General features: G+C 39.7%; 1 protein-coding gene across 7 annotated transcripts in view; it reads left to right on the top strand.

Annotated features, from left to right (window-relative positions):
- CLCN3 (Cl-/H+ antiporter 3) overlaps nt 1-17,506 on the top strand; it is a 69,031-nt gene that overhangs the window by 20,883 nt on the left and 30,642 nt on the right. Inside the window, exon 1 of one of the 7 annotated variants that reach the window (XM_009474790.2) lies at nt 8,274-8,523. The exons of 5 other annotated variants lie outside the window; for them this stretch is intronic. In XM_009474790.2, the coding sequence (XP_009473065.1) occupies nt 8,442-8,523 (82 nt within the window). In that variant the 5' untranslated portion in view covers nt 8,274-8,441. Of the gene's footprint in view, nt 1-8,273; nt 8,524-17,506 lie in introns of those variants that run through there. One more of the 7 variants, XM_009474792.2, reaches the window with a different exon arrangement.

Genomic DNA, 17,506 nt, shown 5'->3' with positions numbered 1-17,506 from the left:
GTAATTCATTCTTTCCATCTTTCTGATATTATATAATCCTGTTGGTTTCCTTCTGCAGCTCTGCTGACGTGCTTAAAGCACACTGGCTTTGTTTACAGATGCTGCTGAGGCAGTTATTACTGACCTGACAGCCTGGTGTGGTGTAAGTATGTCCTTCTCCCAGGCATGCTGTATGAGTAGTGTAAGATGAAGGAATGAAAGCAGAGGAAATGCGATGGCATATGTGTAGGTATGTAGAAAGAAGAGTCTGAAGTGTACAATAAAATAATTAAGTCTAATATGACTGTCAAGTCTTTAGGTACTGAGTAAACAATTTTCACTACAGCTTTAATAATATTTCATTTATTCGGTTTACCTTTGATTTGTTCTCTCAAGTCAGCCAAAGGAGGCAGATACGATTTTACCCAAATGGATGTCAGGCTGCACTCTTGCTTTCTGTCTGTGAGAATATTCTTGCTTACCAGATAACAAATACATTTTAAAGTGAAAGCTTTTCATATGCATAGATTAAACAGAAGTGTTATTCTGGAAGATGGTGTCATGATGTCCCTGAAACGCAAGAACAGCTGTACTGGGTCAAACCACAAATCCACCGAGCTCAGCATCCTGTCTCTGACAGGGGTCAAAAGTAGGTGCTTGAGGAAGAGTAAGAACAGGGTGAGTGATGGTTTATCTGAGTACTTGTACAGCAGTTTTGTATGGCTGAGGGCCTCTTTCAACTGAGTGGTGGTTTTTAGAGTTTTAGTCCTTATCGGTGGATTTTTCTTCCACTGACTTTTTCTTGAAGCAATTCTTTAGCACCCACACCATCCTTTGGCAAGCTCTAACAGCTTAGCTACATTTTATGTGAAGAACCACCTTCTTTTCTTTATTTTGAACCTAAATCCAGGTATAAATACTGCTGAGAACAGCTGTAACTGCCAGAGTCTTGCCTAGGCTAACACTGGCCTATGGGTTAACATGGACTGACACATGGACTTCCTTGTCACTAACCCTTGTACAGCATAAATGCTTAAGCTCTTTTGTTGTTTGTTGATAGTTGCAGCTGTGAAAAATCTTTCTGCTGATAGCTGATACATAGGGTTTTTAGGGGGTATTATTAGCTTATTGAAATGAAACTGCTGTTGATACAAAAAGGTTTGATATGAAACTAGGACGAGGTGACCTGAAACTAGGATGACTTGGCTGTCTTGCCAAATACACATACTCTGATAAGGCCTATCATGCATTGGCCGTATGCATGTAGAAACTGCCAAGGATTAACACGTGGATAGCATGGTGCTGTCACTGTGAAAGGTGGTACTCCCTCTCCCACTTCTAAGAGGAGAGAGGAAAGGATCATGGATTAAAATCCCAAGTTTCCCACCACAAAGAACTGCACCAAAGCAGTGATTTAATTACAGCAAATCAGTGAGCAAGTATATTTATATCTATAATGTGTGAGGTATCAAACTGTTTATAGCTTATGTTTTGCTATACCTGTATACAATGTCTACTCATTAACAAAAATTTCTTGTTGTCCCTGCCCTTGTCTTTTGTAGTGGTCTTGATCCTCTAAAACAATAGCTATCTTAAGAGGTCCTTCATTAGAACAGATGGTGAAAATTTTATTTCCATTGCTACTTATTTCTTTCCCTCTTCAGTTACCCCTTTTCCAGCTTAAGGACTTACGATTTGCTCAGTTGGATCTTGCCGCTATCCTGTGCTTCGGATCCTTTTTAGTGCCCCTTTCTGACCTTTTCTAGTATCTGTAATTTAAGGGAGGGATCAGAACTTCACACAGCATTTGGAAGATGAGCATGTCACGGAAATAAAGTAGCAAGTCTTACTCTGACCACTACTAAGTATTGAGCTCATAGTTTCATAAGATTCAAATATGCCTGGCATACTATAGTATTATGTATTAACAACACGCAAAATTGCTGTTGGCACTATGTGCACACAGCTTATGTATGTATGGAGAAGACGTTATATTTTTGAAGACAGAAGGTAAGCTTAATATATATGGCATATCTAGGGAGGAATACATGTTGGTGCTGTAATTTTATCCCCTGCACATACTTTGAACAGTAAGTTGGAAACAGTGGCCAAAAGTAAACAACCCTGAAACAGAATAAGGGCAATCTAGCAGATAACACCTATTTCCTTATACGCATTTAGGTAAGACAAATATATATGCATTTAGGAATGATTTTGATAGCAGAATTTTGGCTAGACCTAGAAAAGGGAGAAGTAAACTTTTAAGAAAGCTGCTAAGTAAGCCAGGATTGCTTCCTACTAAGGATGCCAAATCTTCTGGATGATGAGTTACAACTACAGTTTTAACAGATTGAGGTGTGAGGAAAGGACACGTATGCAAAGGTAAAAATGCAGCAGAACTTTTTCTTAGGAAAAGCCTACCCTGTAAAGAAAAAGAACAGAAAAAGATAGAAAGTAGTTAAGAGGCTCTTAGAGAATCAGAGAAAGCAACTTGTTTGCAGAAAGTAACCTGCTTTTTTTTCCAAGTCCTCCTTGCATGATTAGTACAGTAAAAGATATTTTTAATGCCAGTGGAAAGCTGACCAATTAAAAAAAAAGAAGACAACAAAGAAAAAAACCCCACCTGTCACAGCTGATCGCTATATGTAGTCTGTTGATGTCAAGGATTTTCTTCCAGCATTGTTGGGTTATAGATCAAGAAGAGTGTGATGGCTAACCCCAGAAAGAAGTGAAAAGAAAACTGAAGAGAGTAGTCTTGCCTTCAGTGTTTTGCGCCAAGATGTCAAAGCAGTCTTTAGGGACCAAACACTTGACTTTTTTCAGTTTATTTTTGGTCTTAGGCGTTAATGTTGCATCATGATTTCATTATTTCCCCTTTTTTCTGTCTATTTCTTTCTTCTCCTGCCCTCAAGTTTTGCATGGCAGTGGGGAGCATTTACTCTCATTTCACTGATTGGCAGTGAAGGTTCCGCTGCCCTAGGGGGAAGTCAGTCTCAGAATCGATTACAGAACATGCTTGCGGCTGTATGACCTGTTCTGCCGCATTCTGTTTGCTGGTTGGGTTTGACTTCAATTACCATCTTCCGTGTCTGGGCAGTGAGTAAAAGCACCATTGGAAGTTATGCAACACTGTAGAAGCATAATTCAAGAACCTGTGGTTGGCCAGTGAAGAAGCAAGCTTATTAGGCTAGATCCTGGAATAAAGTGTTTTCTGCTGGGTGAAATGATTGTGAGCAAAATTAAGTAACTAATTTGTGGGAAACAATCAATTATGAAAAAAGAAACTGTGATTAAGAAGCTTTTTTTTCTGTATAAAAAATGCAAATAGAAAAAATCTTATTGTGTGTTACTGCTAAGCACGTTCCTCTGGGTTTTTTTGATTCCTGTTTTGTTTAAACCCCATCTGCCTTGAACTACTCAACAGCATACGTTATAAATTTGTTTTCTTCTGCTTTTACGTTATATTTTGTCTAAAATTTTTCCTGTCTTTGTCTGTTTGCCTCATTGAGGCTTTTGATGAGGTGGCAATGGAAACAGCTTAATGGAGTCTTCTGAGACAAGTTAAGTATGAGAAGTCAAGCTGGATTAGACCTGGGCTTACTTTGGCCACATGGATTGAGAAAAGGGTAAATGAAAGAAGAAATTGGAAAAAAAGGCAGGAGAATAAAGCTGGAAAGAAAGGAATGGAAGGACAAGGAATGGGATGCAGTAGGTTTTAAGGCATTTTGTGTATTCTTTGGGTACCCTGTTGTAAATGGATGCTTTCATGCCCAACCTTCGACTGAGGGTGCCTACAAGTTCAGTTCTTTTCAGAATGGTTGGAGATGGTAGCTGTTTTGAGGAGTGCTCTATTATGCAGCATTTTTCAAGAGAACATTATCTTCTAACTGCTGAAGGAGAAGCTTTAGTTTTGAATAATAATAGGAAAGAAAATGACAGTTAAGAGTCACTAAAATCTTTTGCATCAGTCACGCTAACGTTTGTAATTATCAGACGCATTTTTGGCATCTCTTGTTGCTTTAATGAAATGATTCAGCATCCCCAATCTTACATTTGGAATTTCATAAAAGACATTGTTTTAATTTTCATTACCTGGTGCAATGAAATTACATATTCTGTCACCAAAATAAACCAAGTAATTGAGGGAATGGAGAGAATATGTTTGGTTATATGTAACAAGGTGCTTGTCTGCCTTCCTTAAACCTAGCCTATTTTTTAATATGAAATAGTGCTTCAGAATTAAGGTCTTCCTTCCAACCTTGGGTAAGCAGGCCATCATACCTCTGTGATACTCCCCTTCTTTTCATTGGTCTTGTTCTGTCACCTCAAAACACCTTTCCCTGGGTGCATCCGATTTGTCTAACCTCTGACTTGTTCTTATATTTTCAGATACTTTATCTTGAATGTGTTTCTTCTCTCTCCCTAAAAGGGAAAAGATAAGGTGTGGTGGGAGGATTAAGGTATCTTTCTTCATTCTCAGTGTGCTTTAAAGGTGTGTCACCCATATACATTGTGATATTTCTAGAACAATGGACTTAAAGCCCTTTTCTGCAAAGACAGATGCATCGAAGTGACGGCTAACAACAGTATGTGCCTGTGAGAACAATGGGAGCACTCAGGTGTGTGAAGTTATTTGGGCATGGAGGATTTCTGGGATTGAGGCCTTAGTCTGTAATTACTGTGATGGAATCTTGAAAGCAAGCTGCTGTACAAACCTGCTGTTTACATATGAGCTGTTCTACGTACTAAATTGGGCGTTTTAAGGGGTTCTCGGTCGTTGAAAATAAGGCTATTGTAAAACTAAGTTTAGGCCTTACAAGTAAGTGTTCATAATGTTATGTGCTCCATAATACCCCAAATAACTAGTTAACTAGAGACACCATTTCACTAACTACAATTTTGGAATTTGGTGAACTTCACAACAGAAATAACTGTCATACTCTTTTGAATATAAAATTATCAGACAGTTAAAGTCAGGCACTATTTCAAACCAGATAGAAAATGAGTAATTTGGAAAGATGAAATTGCATAGACTTTTAGATATTAAAAAAAGACTGGCTTAGCTAGGTCAGGTTAGCATGCATAATATCTCTTTCTCTCTCTCTCAAAAAAAACCCAAACAACCTTTTCATTGTATTGTAGGAAGGGGAATGCACACAGTGGTAGGGTTATGAACAATGAGAACACAAGCTGCTGGTAATTGAGAAGGGAAAATGACTGTTCTGCTCTTTAAGACTAGACAAAGAAAGAACTGTATTTGGCAGCCAGTCTATAAGCAGTGACCTTGGAAGAGCTGTTACAATTTAATATTAGGTAGACACTTGAAATTTTATGTAGCAAATATGAAGTTGTATCTGTTTTACACTGCAGACTTCTTGTTATTTTCTCTCATATGTAAAGTTTATCAGATAAGCCCTCCAACTAGTTATACCCTTTATCTTATCCAACTGGGACTGAATTTTAGACTTGTGTAGAAACTTTGCATGTGCCTTAGCCCAGTGAACAAGTTCAGGCCGTCAAGTTAGCTATTCCTTTGCTGTGACTGATTTTTATTATCAGTTCTGACATTCCAGGCCTTTGGTAAATACACCAAACTCTTAAACTAGCAGTGATCTTCCAGACCATGTTAATCCAAGTCCTTTATATCCTTTATTTAATATTCTTTCAAATATGGAGTTGAATTTATAGTGTTGTCTTCTGTAATCGACATAATAAATGCACTAACAGTTCATTCTGTAATAATTCTTCAGGTTACAAAAATTGTTGTCGTATTTCTTCCTGCTGTGAATGACTTTATTTAGAGCCTTACAATAAGATTACAGACTCTTTCCAGGTGCTGTTGAGATAAGGAGTTAAGAATGCTTGGGGATTTCTGTTGTACTGCTCCTTAAATCAAAGTAATGTGGATAACTTAAAGTTCAGAGGTCCTTAGGTTTGTTTTTTCACAGGCAAAAATAAATGGTGAGAATGCGTAATAGCTGTGAAAGTCACACCTCTTTTGGATATCCAAGATCTGAAAGATTCAGTTGCTCTTGTTGGAAAGGTGACCGTAGGAGGCCACTCTTCAGAAAGCATTTCCTTGTATAGATGACAGCGAATGGAGGTGTCTCTTTAACTCGGTAGAAGACACCAGTGTTTTAGAACTGAGTATCTGTGGCTCAAGGGTTCCCTTTGTCTTGGAGGTAAGAGTCTTTAAGGTTTTAAAACGTGTTTTGCTATATGCTCATATGGGGTTTTTTCTTCCTTCATTCTCACTTGTTTTTCTACCTATAGAGACACCCGCATTTTCTCAGTGTTTGTATTGGAGCCATATTTTTAAGATTTAATGTATTGACAGGTCTGTGAAGTAAATCCAGTATTTCTTTATGTCCTCCTCTGTGCTCAAAAAGATCATTTACAGTGCACAGCATATAACATTGGCATTGGCTTATAAAAGAAATAACTTCCTTAAGAACATACTTGGAAAAATATCTAATTATTCAAACTAATGCATTTGAAAACTAAAATAGTTGTCTGTCACACTTAGAGGTGAAAAGGCATATGTAATAAAACTAATTCCTTCTGTCCTGTGTGAATGAAACTGAAGCTGGGCCGCGGTGCTGCGGGCACGCAGTATTCCCAACTTCGCTGAGTGTGAATAGTCTCAGTGATTTCACTGCGACCCCTCGGTCACATAAATCATGTGTTTGTGTGTATACACACACATATGTACAAGATATATTCAAGTGTTATACTGGGGCAGTATGTCTAATGACTTGCGTATCCATTTTCAACTCTAGAGAGCATTTTTTTTCCTTTCATGTAGTTTGACAAAAAATGAATTTCTGCAACTTCAGTGTAGTTAATGTATGACACATTTTACTGAAGCAGAACACTTAAAATGACTGAGAATAATAGATCAAGGAACAATAATTTTATATTACCTGCTGGAGGGGAAAAAAAGGAAAAACAATATGCATTTCTTATGTAAGTATTTCATTACAGCTGAGCTAACTATGGAAATCTCATGTAAAATAGGTTTCTTATCTGTAATTGCAAGATAGGACCAGTACAAGATCATATGGTAAATGTAAATTAATATATGGATACAATATATAATAACATCCATTTCAAATGCAAGCAATTTCCGATGTCCTGTCTTTAGATACTAAGTATTTGAAGTGCTTGGGTTGTGCCAAAGCTGTAACAGGCGCTGTTTGATGATGTATCACGTGAACGCCTTGGTTAGCATTCATGTGGGTTGTTGCCTGTTCGGAGTCTGTGACTTTTAAGGGACTCGGAGAATGTTGTCAATGTGTAGAGTAATGCAAGCTTAAGTATGGACTTGTGTTTATGACATTCGCTCCCCCTCCCGCCCCCCCCCCCAAGCTTTTTAACATGAATATGGATACTATGCGGTTGTAATACCAGAATAATCATCACAAAAAAATTGAAGGCACCAGACCATTTTAGTTAGATATGTAACTAGATTCTTGCTTTAATGTTTTTGATTACGTATGTTCATGTCTGACATTTACTTCTACAGAATTTCTACTGCGTGAACGGGGGGTGGAGGTGAAAGTGGGGTAAGGTAACCCCCTGGAGCAGCGCACCTGGCTTTTAGCAGGTGACAGCGTTCTTCCTCGGTGCTGATCATTTGGATGTTGGAAAAGAGGAAATAAACTCACTGGGAGACAGGCTTGCCCCCCAGCAGCGGCAACGCAGGGATTTTATGCCCCTTCAGATACACTGCGGTGGTAGCTGTTTAAAAAGTCTCTGCCGGCGTGGCTGCGGGAGGGCAGACGAAGTCGGTTCGCCTGTCTGTCTTGTCTCCGCTGTCAGGCACGGAAATGCAGGTTTGCCTTTTCCACTCGGCCGGTAAAGCCACCGTTCACTTGTTGGAAAGGCTGGCAGTTTTGGCAGCTCGACGCGTGCAAGTGAACGTCTTCCGTCGTTCACGTGCCTGTCACCATGACGATTCCCTTCGCCACTTAAGCGGGGACGGGGCGGGGGCAGCGTGGGCGGAGAGGGGCTGAAACCCGGGCGTACCTCTCCCGAAGTTGCAAGCGGGCTCTCCTCCTCTTCTTCTTCTTCTTCTCCCCGTCAGCAGTTGAATACGCGGGTTCCTTTTCCCGTGGAGACGAAACCGCCCGCAGCGATGCGCGCCCTGGCGCGCGGCGGCGGCGGCGTCCCCCGCGGCGCACGGCGGGAGGCGCGGGGCGCAGGTAGCGGGGCCGCGCCCGGGGCCGCCCCGCGGGGCCGCGCCCGCCGCCCGCGCAGCCACTGGCAGCGGCTGCGGCCGCCCCGCGCTGACATCAGCGGCGGGGCAGAGCCCGGCTCCTGCGCCAAGGCGGCGGCGGCGGCGGCGGCGGCGCGCAGGCCGGGTCCTGGTCAAACATGGCAGCGTCCCCCGCGGCCGCCCTTGCGTGAGAAGTGCCGCGGCCCTTCCGCGCCGGCAGGCGGGCCTCGGGTTCGCCGCCTCCATGGATGTCTCTTCTGATCCGTACCTGCCCTACGATGGCGGGGGAGGAGACGGCATTCCGCTCAGGGAGTTGCATAAACGAGGTATGCCGAATTTACGTTTCGGTTACTTGTTTGCATATCTGGATGTGGGAGACTGCCGTTCAGGTTTGAAGCCGAGGTTGATGATCGCATTGCATTGCTTTGCCAGCCTGATGCCTTTTACAGGGGGAGAGTTCAGTTCTGGCTGGTTCCTGGGCTGTCGGTGGTTGTTTTCTCTGTGGGCAGATCAGTCCTGCTTCACATCTCATCGGCTTGTGACTCCATCTTCGATATGTGGCAGTCTTGTCTCTCTCGCTCGCTCTCTCTCTTTTTCTCTCCCCCTGTCTCTCTCCCCACCCCCACCCCCCTTTAAATCAATAAAACAATCTCGTGCACAAAAAAACCCAAAATTGTGGTTGTGACTGAGCATGACCAAATTGGCAAGAGTTTATTCAGTAGGCTGTTTTCATGCCTTTCACTAACTTGGATAGGAACAGTGTTTGTCTAGCTTTGAAGTTTCTGTATGTGCTTTTAGACTTGGCTCTTTGTTGACGTTTTTGATTTATGAAGGGAAAGCTATGTAATTGTAATATGTCAGTTAAGCTAATATTGATGAGCTCTTAAGAAACCGGAGCTTTGTGGTAGGTTCTTTACACTGTTACTTGCAAGGAAGGAGATTTAAAAAGAAAACTGTTATCAATGTTCAGGAAAAAAATCCTCTTTTGAGCTTGCCTTTTGTTTCTTATTGCAAATTTAAAGCAAAATACGTTCTAAAAAGGTTTGGTTTTGTACTGAGAGATGATATAGTAGGAGTAAGTTAAAGTTGTGCCTTCAAATTCTGAGGGTATAAGTCTTTTTTTTTCTTGGTTGGATTTGATTGTTACACTTTGGTGTTTAAAAACAGTAAATGTGGTAAATTCTCACTTTAGTTTTGTTTAAATTGGCTAATCTAAAATTAGAAAGTTATCAACATTTATGGCTGCTGGTGATGGCATTAGAGAGGAGGTAGGCTGAGAATAAAGATGATTTACATAAGATGATTTTTTTTCTCTCCATATTAATTTATTGTTTCACCTTTCCTTGTAAACTCTTATTTCTGTAAATAAATTAGGTCACACTTTTTAATGTTTATCTGCATTTTACTAAGGTTATTTGTTGTCTTTTTGTGATTCTTAGAATGTTTTTCAGCATACATTAAGAATATCAACAAGTTCTAGTATGGCTTAGAGTATTTTAAGACAAGCAATTTTTTCTCTGCCCAGATCATTGTTATATAGCAGGTGCTGGATAGTTCTCTAAGTCAGTTTTTAGAATCACTTCTGAGAAATTGAGGATGGTATTTTTTTTTTTTAGAACATTTGCAAGGTGTGAATTGGAGATCTTAGCAATGTACGTAAATACCTGAAGGGAAGGTGCAAAGAAGACAGAACCGGGCTCTTTTTTCAGTGGTGCCCAGCGACGGGACCAGAGGCAATGGGCACAAACTGAAACGTGGGAGGTTCCCTCTGAACATCAGGAAACAGTTTTTTACTGTAAGGGTGACTTGAGCACTGAAACAGGTTGAACAGAGAGGTTGTGAAATCTCCTTCCTTGGAGATATTCGCAAGCTGCCTGGACATGGTCCTGGGCAGCAGGCTGTAGGTGGCCCTGCTTGAGCAGGCGGGTTGGACCAGATGACCTCCGGAGGTCCCTTCCAGCCTCAACCATTCTGTGAGTGTAGATTTGTAGATAGTTTTAAAGATGAAAACTGGAAAACAGCCCTATTATTACACTTTCAAACTCTGCAGATTATAGTTAGACATTGAAATGTGATCCGCTATATATTCCTGGAAATTACCAGGTTTTAGCTGATTTTACAATACATGAAGTAGATATTTGCAGTGCAGAATGGTATCTGGCACATTGGAGTATTGCTATTAAATATACAGTTTACAAATACTGTAATGAAAACAGTCAAGGGTTCGACTAGGTGTTCCCATTGTGGTGACACTGCTAGGAGCCAGCGAGAGAATTCCCAGTTGTGACTTGTCGCTTTTTGCAGTTTCATTGAATTCTGGTAGTGCTGGTACTTCCTATATTCTAATACTGTGTTTCAAAATGAGTTTTGCTGGTGCTTCTTCCGTTTGCTATTGTGAGTTTAGGTTAAAAAAACAAACAAACAACAACAAAACCCCAACAGTGTTACCATAATCTCTTGCAAATCTTAAATTTGTCAAGTGCATATGACTCATAAGAAAATTGAGTCTCCAGACCAGTTTGTTCCATATATTTCATCAAAATTTGTAGGTATTTCCTGCTGATACAGAACATTACAGTAATCTGTTATCATCATCTAGCTATTAAAATAAGGCTTAAAATGCTAACAGACAAAACCAGAAATTTAAAGTAAATTCTTGATATTTCTTTATTATTTGTGAGTCTAGAAAATCATACTGATGAGATATTTTTTCCTCTCATGCAGATTTCAGAGCATTGTAATAACAAGCGAAGAGAAACTAGGTAAAGATATTTTGAGAAAACAAGCTTAATTGTTAAAGCCTGTAGATTTTTTTTTTTTTTTTCCCCTTATTGACGTACTGACAGCTCTTCTGTCCTGCAGAGTAACGTTCACGTCATGCAAAACTGCTTTGTAACATCAAAGGATTTGTTGCACTAATTCACTGCAGTGGCTCACCCAAAGTGGCTGTACCTCAACAACGATGAAATGACTGTTTAAATCATTAGGGGTCTTTGAGGTTTAATTAATGGCCTTTACTAACGTTCAATGAAATGAAATACAAAGTATTATAATACATTATTATTAAAAGCCTGACCCGTTGGTTTGCATTAAGAAGATGTTGTTTTTTTTTTTCAGTGCAAATATGCTGTGAAACATCAAATGGAAAGATTTTAAAATACGTATTTATTAATTGTGTTTATCTTTTAATCTTGATTACTCATCATTATATCTTTGAAAAAAAATACAGATATTATTGAATACTTCTTCTCAGGAGTTCCTTTAACTTGCTCTGTCCTGAGACTTCTCTTTATCTGGTACTAAATGCATCATTCCAGACCTCCTTATCCTCTGTGATATACTGAAATAAACCTGCAGGAAGGCTGTCTTCTCTGGTAACTAAACGAGTTAAAAGTACTACTGCTCTCCTCAGAAAGGGTTTTAAAGTGCCAGTTTAGGATTGCATATATCGTAAGTAACTGACATGTACACTTCTTCATATGAATTTTTGTTATATAATAAACCAGATGCTGGAATATATGTTGTGTAAATTCTGTTGCTTAGTTCTTTCACCTGGGATTTATATTTGTATCATTTTTGCTAGCCTGGACCCTTTTGAAAGTTCGAAATTATCAGTATCTTGCTTGTCTTCCAGCCATTTACAGACATGCTCAGACTCTTTGATTCCCCTCCCCCCTTTTTTTCCTAAATAAGCATTCATTTCACCATTCTTTAAAAATTTGAAATCTGAGCGATAGCAGTACATGTATAGTGGCCAGGCTTCCAGTAGCAAAATTTGAGCTTCAGCAAGCATGAGAGTTGTTAACTCCCTGGTATTTGTTATGTATACATGAGCATATCTTAGATTTTAGATTTTGGAAGTCCTCGAGCAAAATGAATGAAATGGTGTACCACTAATAATCTGCGACTGAGTCAGTAGCCAGGAGACGTGAAAATTACGTATATAAAGAGCACACCAAATTTACTGATGACTTAGTTTTAGTAAACCTAATTTTTTTTGAGAGACAAAATAACTCTCAATTTCATTTATTGTGCACCAGTCACCACTGCACATAGGTGCAACTCCTGTTGCTTAGCTATACTATTAAGAGTAACATTGGGGAAACCTCTCCGCCTCCCTGCCCCCAGCTTCACCTGTTATCATAAGCTATGGGGCAGAGGATATTTAACAGTATCCTAGGAAGAGTTTGAGTCAGATGCATACTGAGCCAGTTCAGATCCTCTAAGTGGTAAAACTTATACTTATGTATTTTAGACTGCATTTCTGCTTATGGGCCTCTTCTGTTTAAGAATTAGTAGATAAATCAAAAGCCATTAGAGACTGAAATTCTCAGCATGACCTTTGAAGTAAAGGGGTGTGAAAGTTATGTACACATGCTCAGAGCTAGAGTTTGACCCTGGAATTTTATTGGTAGCAGAGGGAGAGTAATAAAATTAATTTTTAGACTAATTACAGGCTTATGACAGAAAATGTGATCAAGGTTATTATAGTTGTCTAAAATTGAGTGCTTTCAGAAAAAGCATTACTTGGAGAAACTCAACATGGTTATGGCACTGAATTTCTGCTGCACTTTGTTTTGAGGTTTCTAGTATATAAAGGGGATAAGGATTTTCAATTATGAGGTTAGCATTTTTGACTTTGGTGATTAACAGTACTATCAGATATAACTACAGTTCTTTGTAGGTAGTTACAGGTCATCTGTCTGCATGTGCTGTATGACTGATAAGGTTCCCTGTTAGGCAAGTATTTCTCAATTTCGGAAATAATTTTGAGATGTACTGTTACCTCAGATATTAGAAAGCTAATGAACAAACCAAGATTATGCCATCCTTGGGCCTGAACGTGGCCTGATTGTGATAATCATATTAGCAGAATTATTATTTTTGTTGCATCCTGTCTTTGCCCTTCAAAACAACGTATAAGTAAGTAGCTCTTACGTACATGCAGCAGCAGCAGTGCTTGGAAATCTAATTATCTAAATTTCTGTTGTTCTGACTCTTATTGCTTTGGCCATTGTTAGATGATAGATTACTTCTCTTTTGTAATGTTTGCTTTATCTAACTTCATGTATATAATATATATAATAATATATAATAAATATAGTAATATATAATTAATATATATGAATATATAATATATATAATATAATATATATTCATACCTTTTATTTTTCTCATCTCCTTCCTGCACTGTTCATCTTCTATTGAAGTTGTAGATTTAGTAGTGTGAGGATCCCCATAACTCTTCCCTTGCATATCTGAAGTACATATTCATTATGGACATAACTAAACAAATATAGTCCATTCTGCCTTTAAGACAAGAAATCTGTAATAATAAAGCCATTTTTTCTGCTGATTCATAGAAACAGAAGTGTTTCTTCCACCTAAAGCAAAAAGTCAAAGCTATTTATGTTCTTTTTTTTAATTATGCTATACACATTGAGCAATACTTGACGTCCTCTTTGCCGCCTTCTCAGATTCCTGTGCATTTGCAGTGCATGCAAGTCTTCAAAAGTCTTGGTTTAACTCTGAGGTGCTACTATTCAGTTTTTCATTTAACTCCTACTTTTTTAAAGGTTATTTTTAAACCCAGGTTTGGGTTGGTGGCTTTTTTTTTTTTTTGGCAGAAGAAATGGAGAGGAGGGGTTTATCAGTACTCAGTACTTTGGTAAAGCATTTTATTTCTTTTCCCTATTCTTTGAATTTTGTTCTGCATCTTCCTGTTTCCCACCTATCAGAGTTTTTCCAGCTGATATTTTTCAGTTAGTGTATATATAGTTTTATCACTTTTGTGTTCATTTTGATTGTAATGCAGAGACCAATTTGTGCTTTTAAGCCTTTGATGCAGTTCAGAAGAGCCAACTGAAGAGACAGGCTGCAAATTTAGTTACATGCTGTCATGGTTTAACCCCAGCCAGCAACTAAGCACCACGCAGCTTCTCACTCACCCTCCCCTGGTGGGATGGGGAGAGAGTTGGAAGGGTAAAAGTGAGAAAATTCATGGGTTGAGATCAAGACAGTTTAATAGGTAAAGCAAAAGCCGCGCATGCCAGCAAAGCAAAACGAGGAATTCATTCACTACTTCCCTTTGGCAAGCAGGTGTTCAACCATCTCCAGGAAAGTAGGGCTCCAGCACATGCAACGGTTACTTGGGAAGACAAATGCCATCACTCTGAACGTCACCCCCTTCCTCCTTCTTCCCCCAGGTTTATATACTGAGCATGACACCATATGGTGTGGGATATCCCTTTGGTCAGTTGGGTTCAGCTGTCCCAGCTGTCCCCGCTCCCAGTTTCTTGTGCACCCCCAGCCTACTCGCTGGTGGGGTGGGGTGCGAAGCAGAAAAGGCCTTGACTCTGTGTAAGCACTGCTCAGCAACAACGAAAACATCCCTGTATTATCAGCACTGTTTTCAGCACAAATCCAAACCATAGCCCCATACTAGCTACTGTGAGGAAAATTAACTCTATCCCAGCCAAAAACAGCACACACACAAAGGGGAACATATTACTTGATTACAAAGACTTTAAAATAATCGGTCATCAACAGTAGTGAAGGATAGTACTGTGGCATGGTGTGCTGTGCTTCTGATTCTGAAATTTAAAAATTACTTCTAGCCAGGAAAAGACAATAGTGCTTAATGACTCTTCTTGAGTGGTTACAGACAAATTTAAATAAACTGACGATTGCTTCTTGGTTTTTTTAATTGAAAGCCTCATATTTTGAGGTCTGAATATGGAGACAGAAAGACGCTCAGGTCCTAACATGTATCTTGTGTATGCAAATCTTCTTTGTTACAAGCGTAAATGATCCTTACGGTGTGCGTTGCATTCAGGGTGATTCCCCGCCTCCATTCCCCTTGCCACCTAATACCCAAGGACACACGGGTGAAGCAAAGCCTTGGATTAGTATCTGGCCTCCGGAAAGCTACAGCCCCTGCTGATTTTAGCACTCAGCAGGTTTGGATGGTCATGTCAGGGAGAGCTTATTCCAGTCTCTGGTGTAAACTGATAAGCTTCATTTTCACTCACGGAGGTGCATTTTTTCTTTTTTCCCCTCCTTTCACACTGCTAGGAGTAGCATAAATGAAACGCGTTGCACTGCTGTCAGCCAGGACAGCTGCTGACGGGAATACTGTGTAGTTGTGCACTGTCTAGAAGCAGGGATGTGTGAGCAGCAGCAACCCAGTGTATTCTTGCTGCAAGAGTTAGCAATTCCATAGCTTGTAGAGAAATACCTTTGAGAAGTTGGGTCCTCTTATATTGACTCCAATACTGACATTGTTTATCTGTTGTTGTGTTCACAACTCTGAAATGTTTTTAAACGTAGCCACCTTCGGGAGTCTTGAGCTCTGTGAAATGGATATTACTGTATAGTGTCTGGATATTGATATTTATATAGAAGTTTTGAATTGTTTCCAGCAGAAAGACCTAATTAAAATCTAACAAGACCCCAAGGGCACATTTATATATTTCAGTATAACTAGTCTGACAGTTTGTTGCTGTGGAAGGGGGTGAACTTGCTTGTCATTCCCATCTCTGCTCTCAGCTCTTGCTCTTGCACTGGCTCTGTTTCTTGTCTGATAGCACAGAAGCTTGATTCCAGTTCTGTATAATGGCAGAATTTTTTTTGTTAGTTTTGTCTGCTTAATTGGATTAGCATGTTTACTTGGCTTACTGTGCAGTCGGATCCAAGGGTGACAGAGCTGATCCAAGGGTGAGAGTGGGAGTGTGTGACCAAGAATGGGAGGGAGAAATAGGGGGAGCAAGATCTTCTATTTGGGTGGCAGCTGTCTGTTAGATCAGCTCAGTCTTATTGTGTAATTATGTCCTGAGAGATACGTCTCATTTCATAAAATGGAGTACACTGATACATGCTCAGTTTGAGACAGAGCGGTGTATTTTGTGATGTGCATTCAGAAGATGTATATGATATGCTGGATAGCATATAGAAGGGGTCTTAAACTTTATCATAAAATTATGGTCTCTTGTTAACTCTATTAGCCACCCTTTTGAACCTGTTCATGTCTCAGTTCTGTACCTTAGCCTCTATGGAGGCTGTAGCTGTGTGGATTTGTTCTCTAGGTGATATTGGGTAATTATTCAGATAATCACGTGGTGACGAACCACATAAAAATCTGTCGTGCACTGTTTGATTACCCAGGATGCAGTATTTGTCTTGAATCTTGATGTTTCTCTTATTATTTTTATGAAAAAAGAAGGAACACTGCACACAAGGAAGCAATCGGGAAGGATTGTTGAACAGTTATGCAGGAATAAGGAGTGTGTTGCAAAACCCCTTTCTTGTGTGAAACTGTATTTAGATAACTGCGAAGCACTAGCTCCCTCATTTCTTTAACTCAAGGTGTTTTAAGTGTATTTCCAGTGGGATTTTTAAATCATAGAGTGGGGAAACTGGAACCCACTGCCTCTCCGGAAGAGAGAACACCAAGTAGTGAGAACCCAGGTCCACTGGCTCTTCATTTCTTCATACCAGGGACAGGATAGCGGGACCCTGAAGATCTTTATGATCAACTGGGTTCCTTCACTGGGGACTTGTTCCGAGAGATCTGTGAAGTGAAAATGCAACAGCGTATGAATGTTGGCAACGCATGTTTTGATTTGTTAGTGTTTTAAAATGTTTTATCTTGAAAATTTTTTAACTGTACCATAGTGAATAGTCAGTAATAGTCTGCTCGTGTTTTAAAGGTATTAGTCCTTGCTGACGTGATCTTTTTCTTTTTAAATGAATTACCTAAAAACTTACCAGATATTTTTCTTTAAAAAAACAACTTTCGTCATCTGTGTGTTACCCAGGGTTGCTTTCAAATCTGAAAGAAATCTATTGAGTTGCAAAAGGACAAGGGAGTATGAGATCACTACTAGAGAAGGTGAGGCAACCTTTGAAAATGCTGTGCGTGGCACCTGAAAAATGCTGTGTGTAATCTACATAAATCAGCTTTTTGTCATGTTTATCATAGTTCCAACATCAATCAAGATTGAAGACTGCTTGTATGAGGCACATATAGAATATGAAAAAAAGAGATATTCCTTGCCTCAGGGGGGACATAAGGCAAGGAGGAATCTGTAATGTATAAAACAACTTGTGTGAGTATAGCAAAATATTAGTTCTCTGACTTCTTTGTTCCTGCTTTACATCAGGAGGGACTAGCTAAGCAAAGCGGGGCGTTGGATCAGTGTTGGGAGCTAGCAGCCGTTCAGTATAACTTCATGTTCAGAGGGAAATGAAGGAGAGAAATATGGTAAGGACTGCTTTTTCTATCTGGCATAGTGTCCTCTTAAGCGATTT

Source organism: Nipponia nippon, unplaced genomic scaffold, assembly GCF_047370975.1.
Source record: "Nipponia nippon isolate SJK-2023a ecotype South Korea unplaced genomic scaffold, ASM4737097v1 scaffold_6, whole genome shotgun sequence".
Classification (NCBI taxonomy): Eukaryota; Metazoa; Chordata; class Aves; order Pelecaniformes; family Threskiornithidae; genus Nipponia; species Nipponia nippon.
The sequence above is the reverse complement of the archived record's forward strand: the minus strand, read 5'-3'. Positions and strand labels throughout refer to the sequence as shown.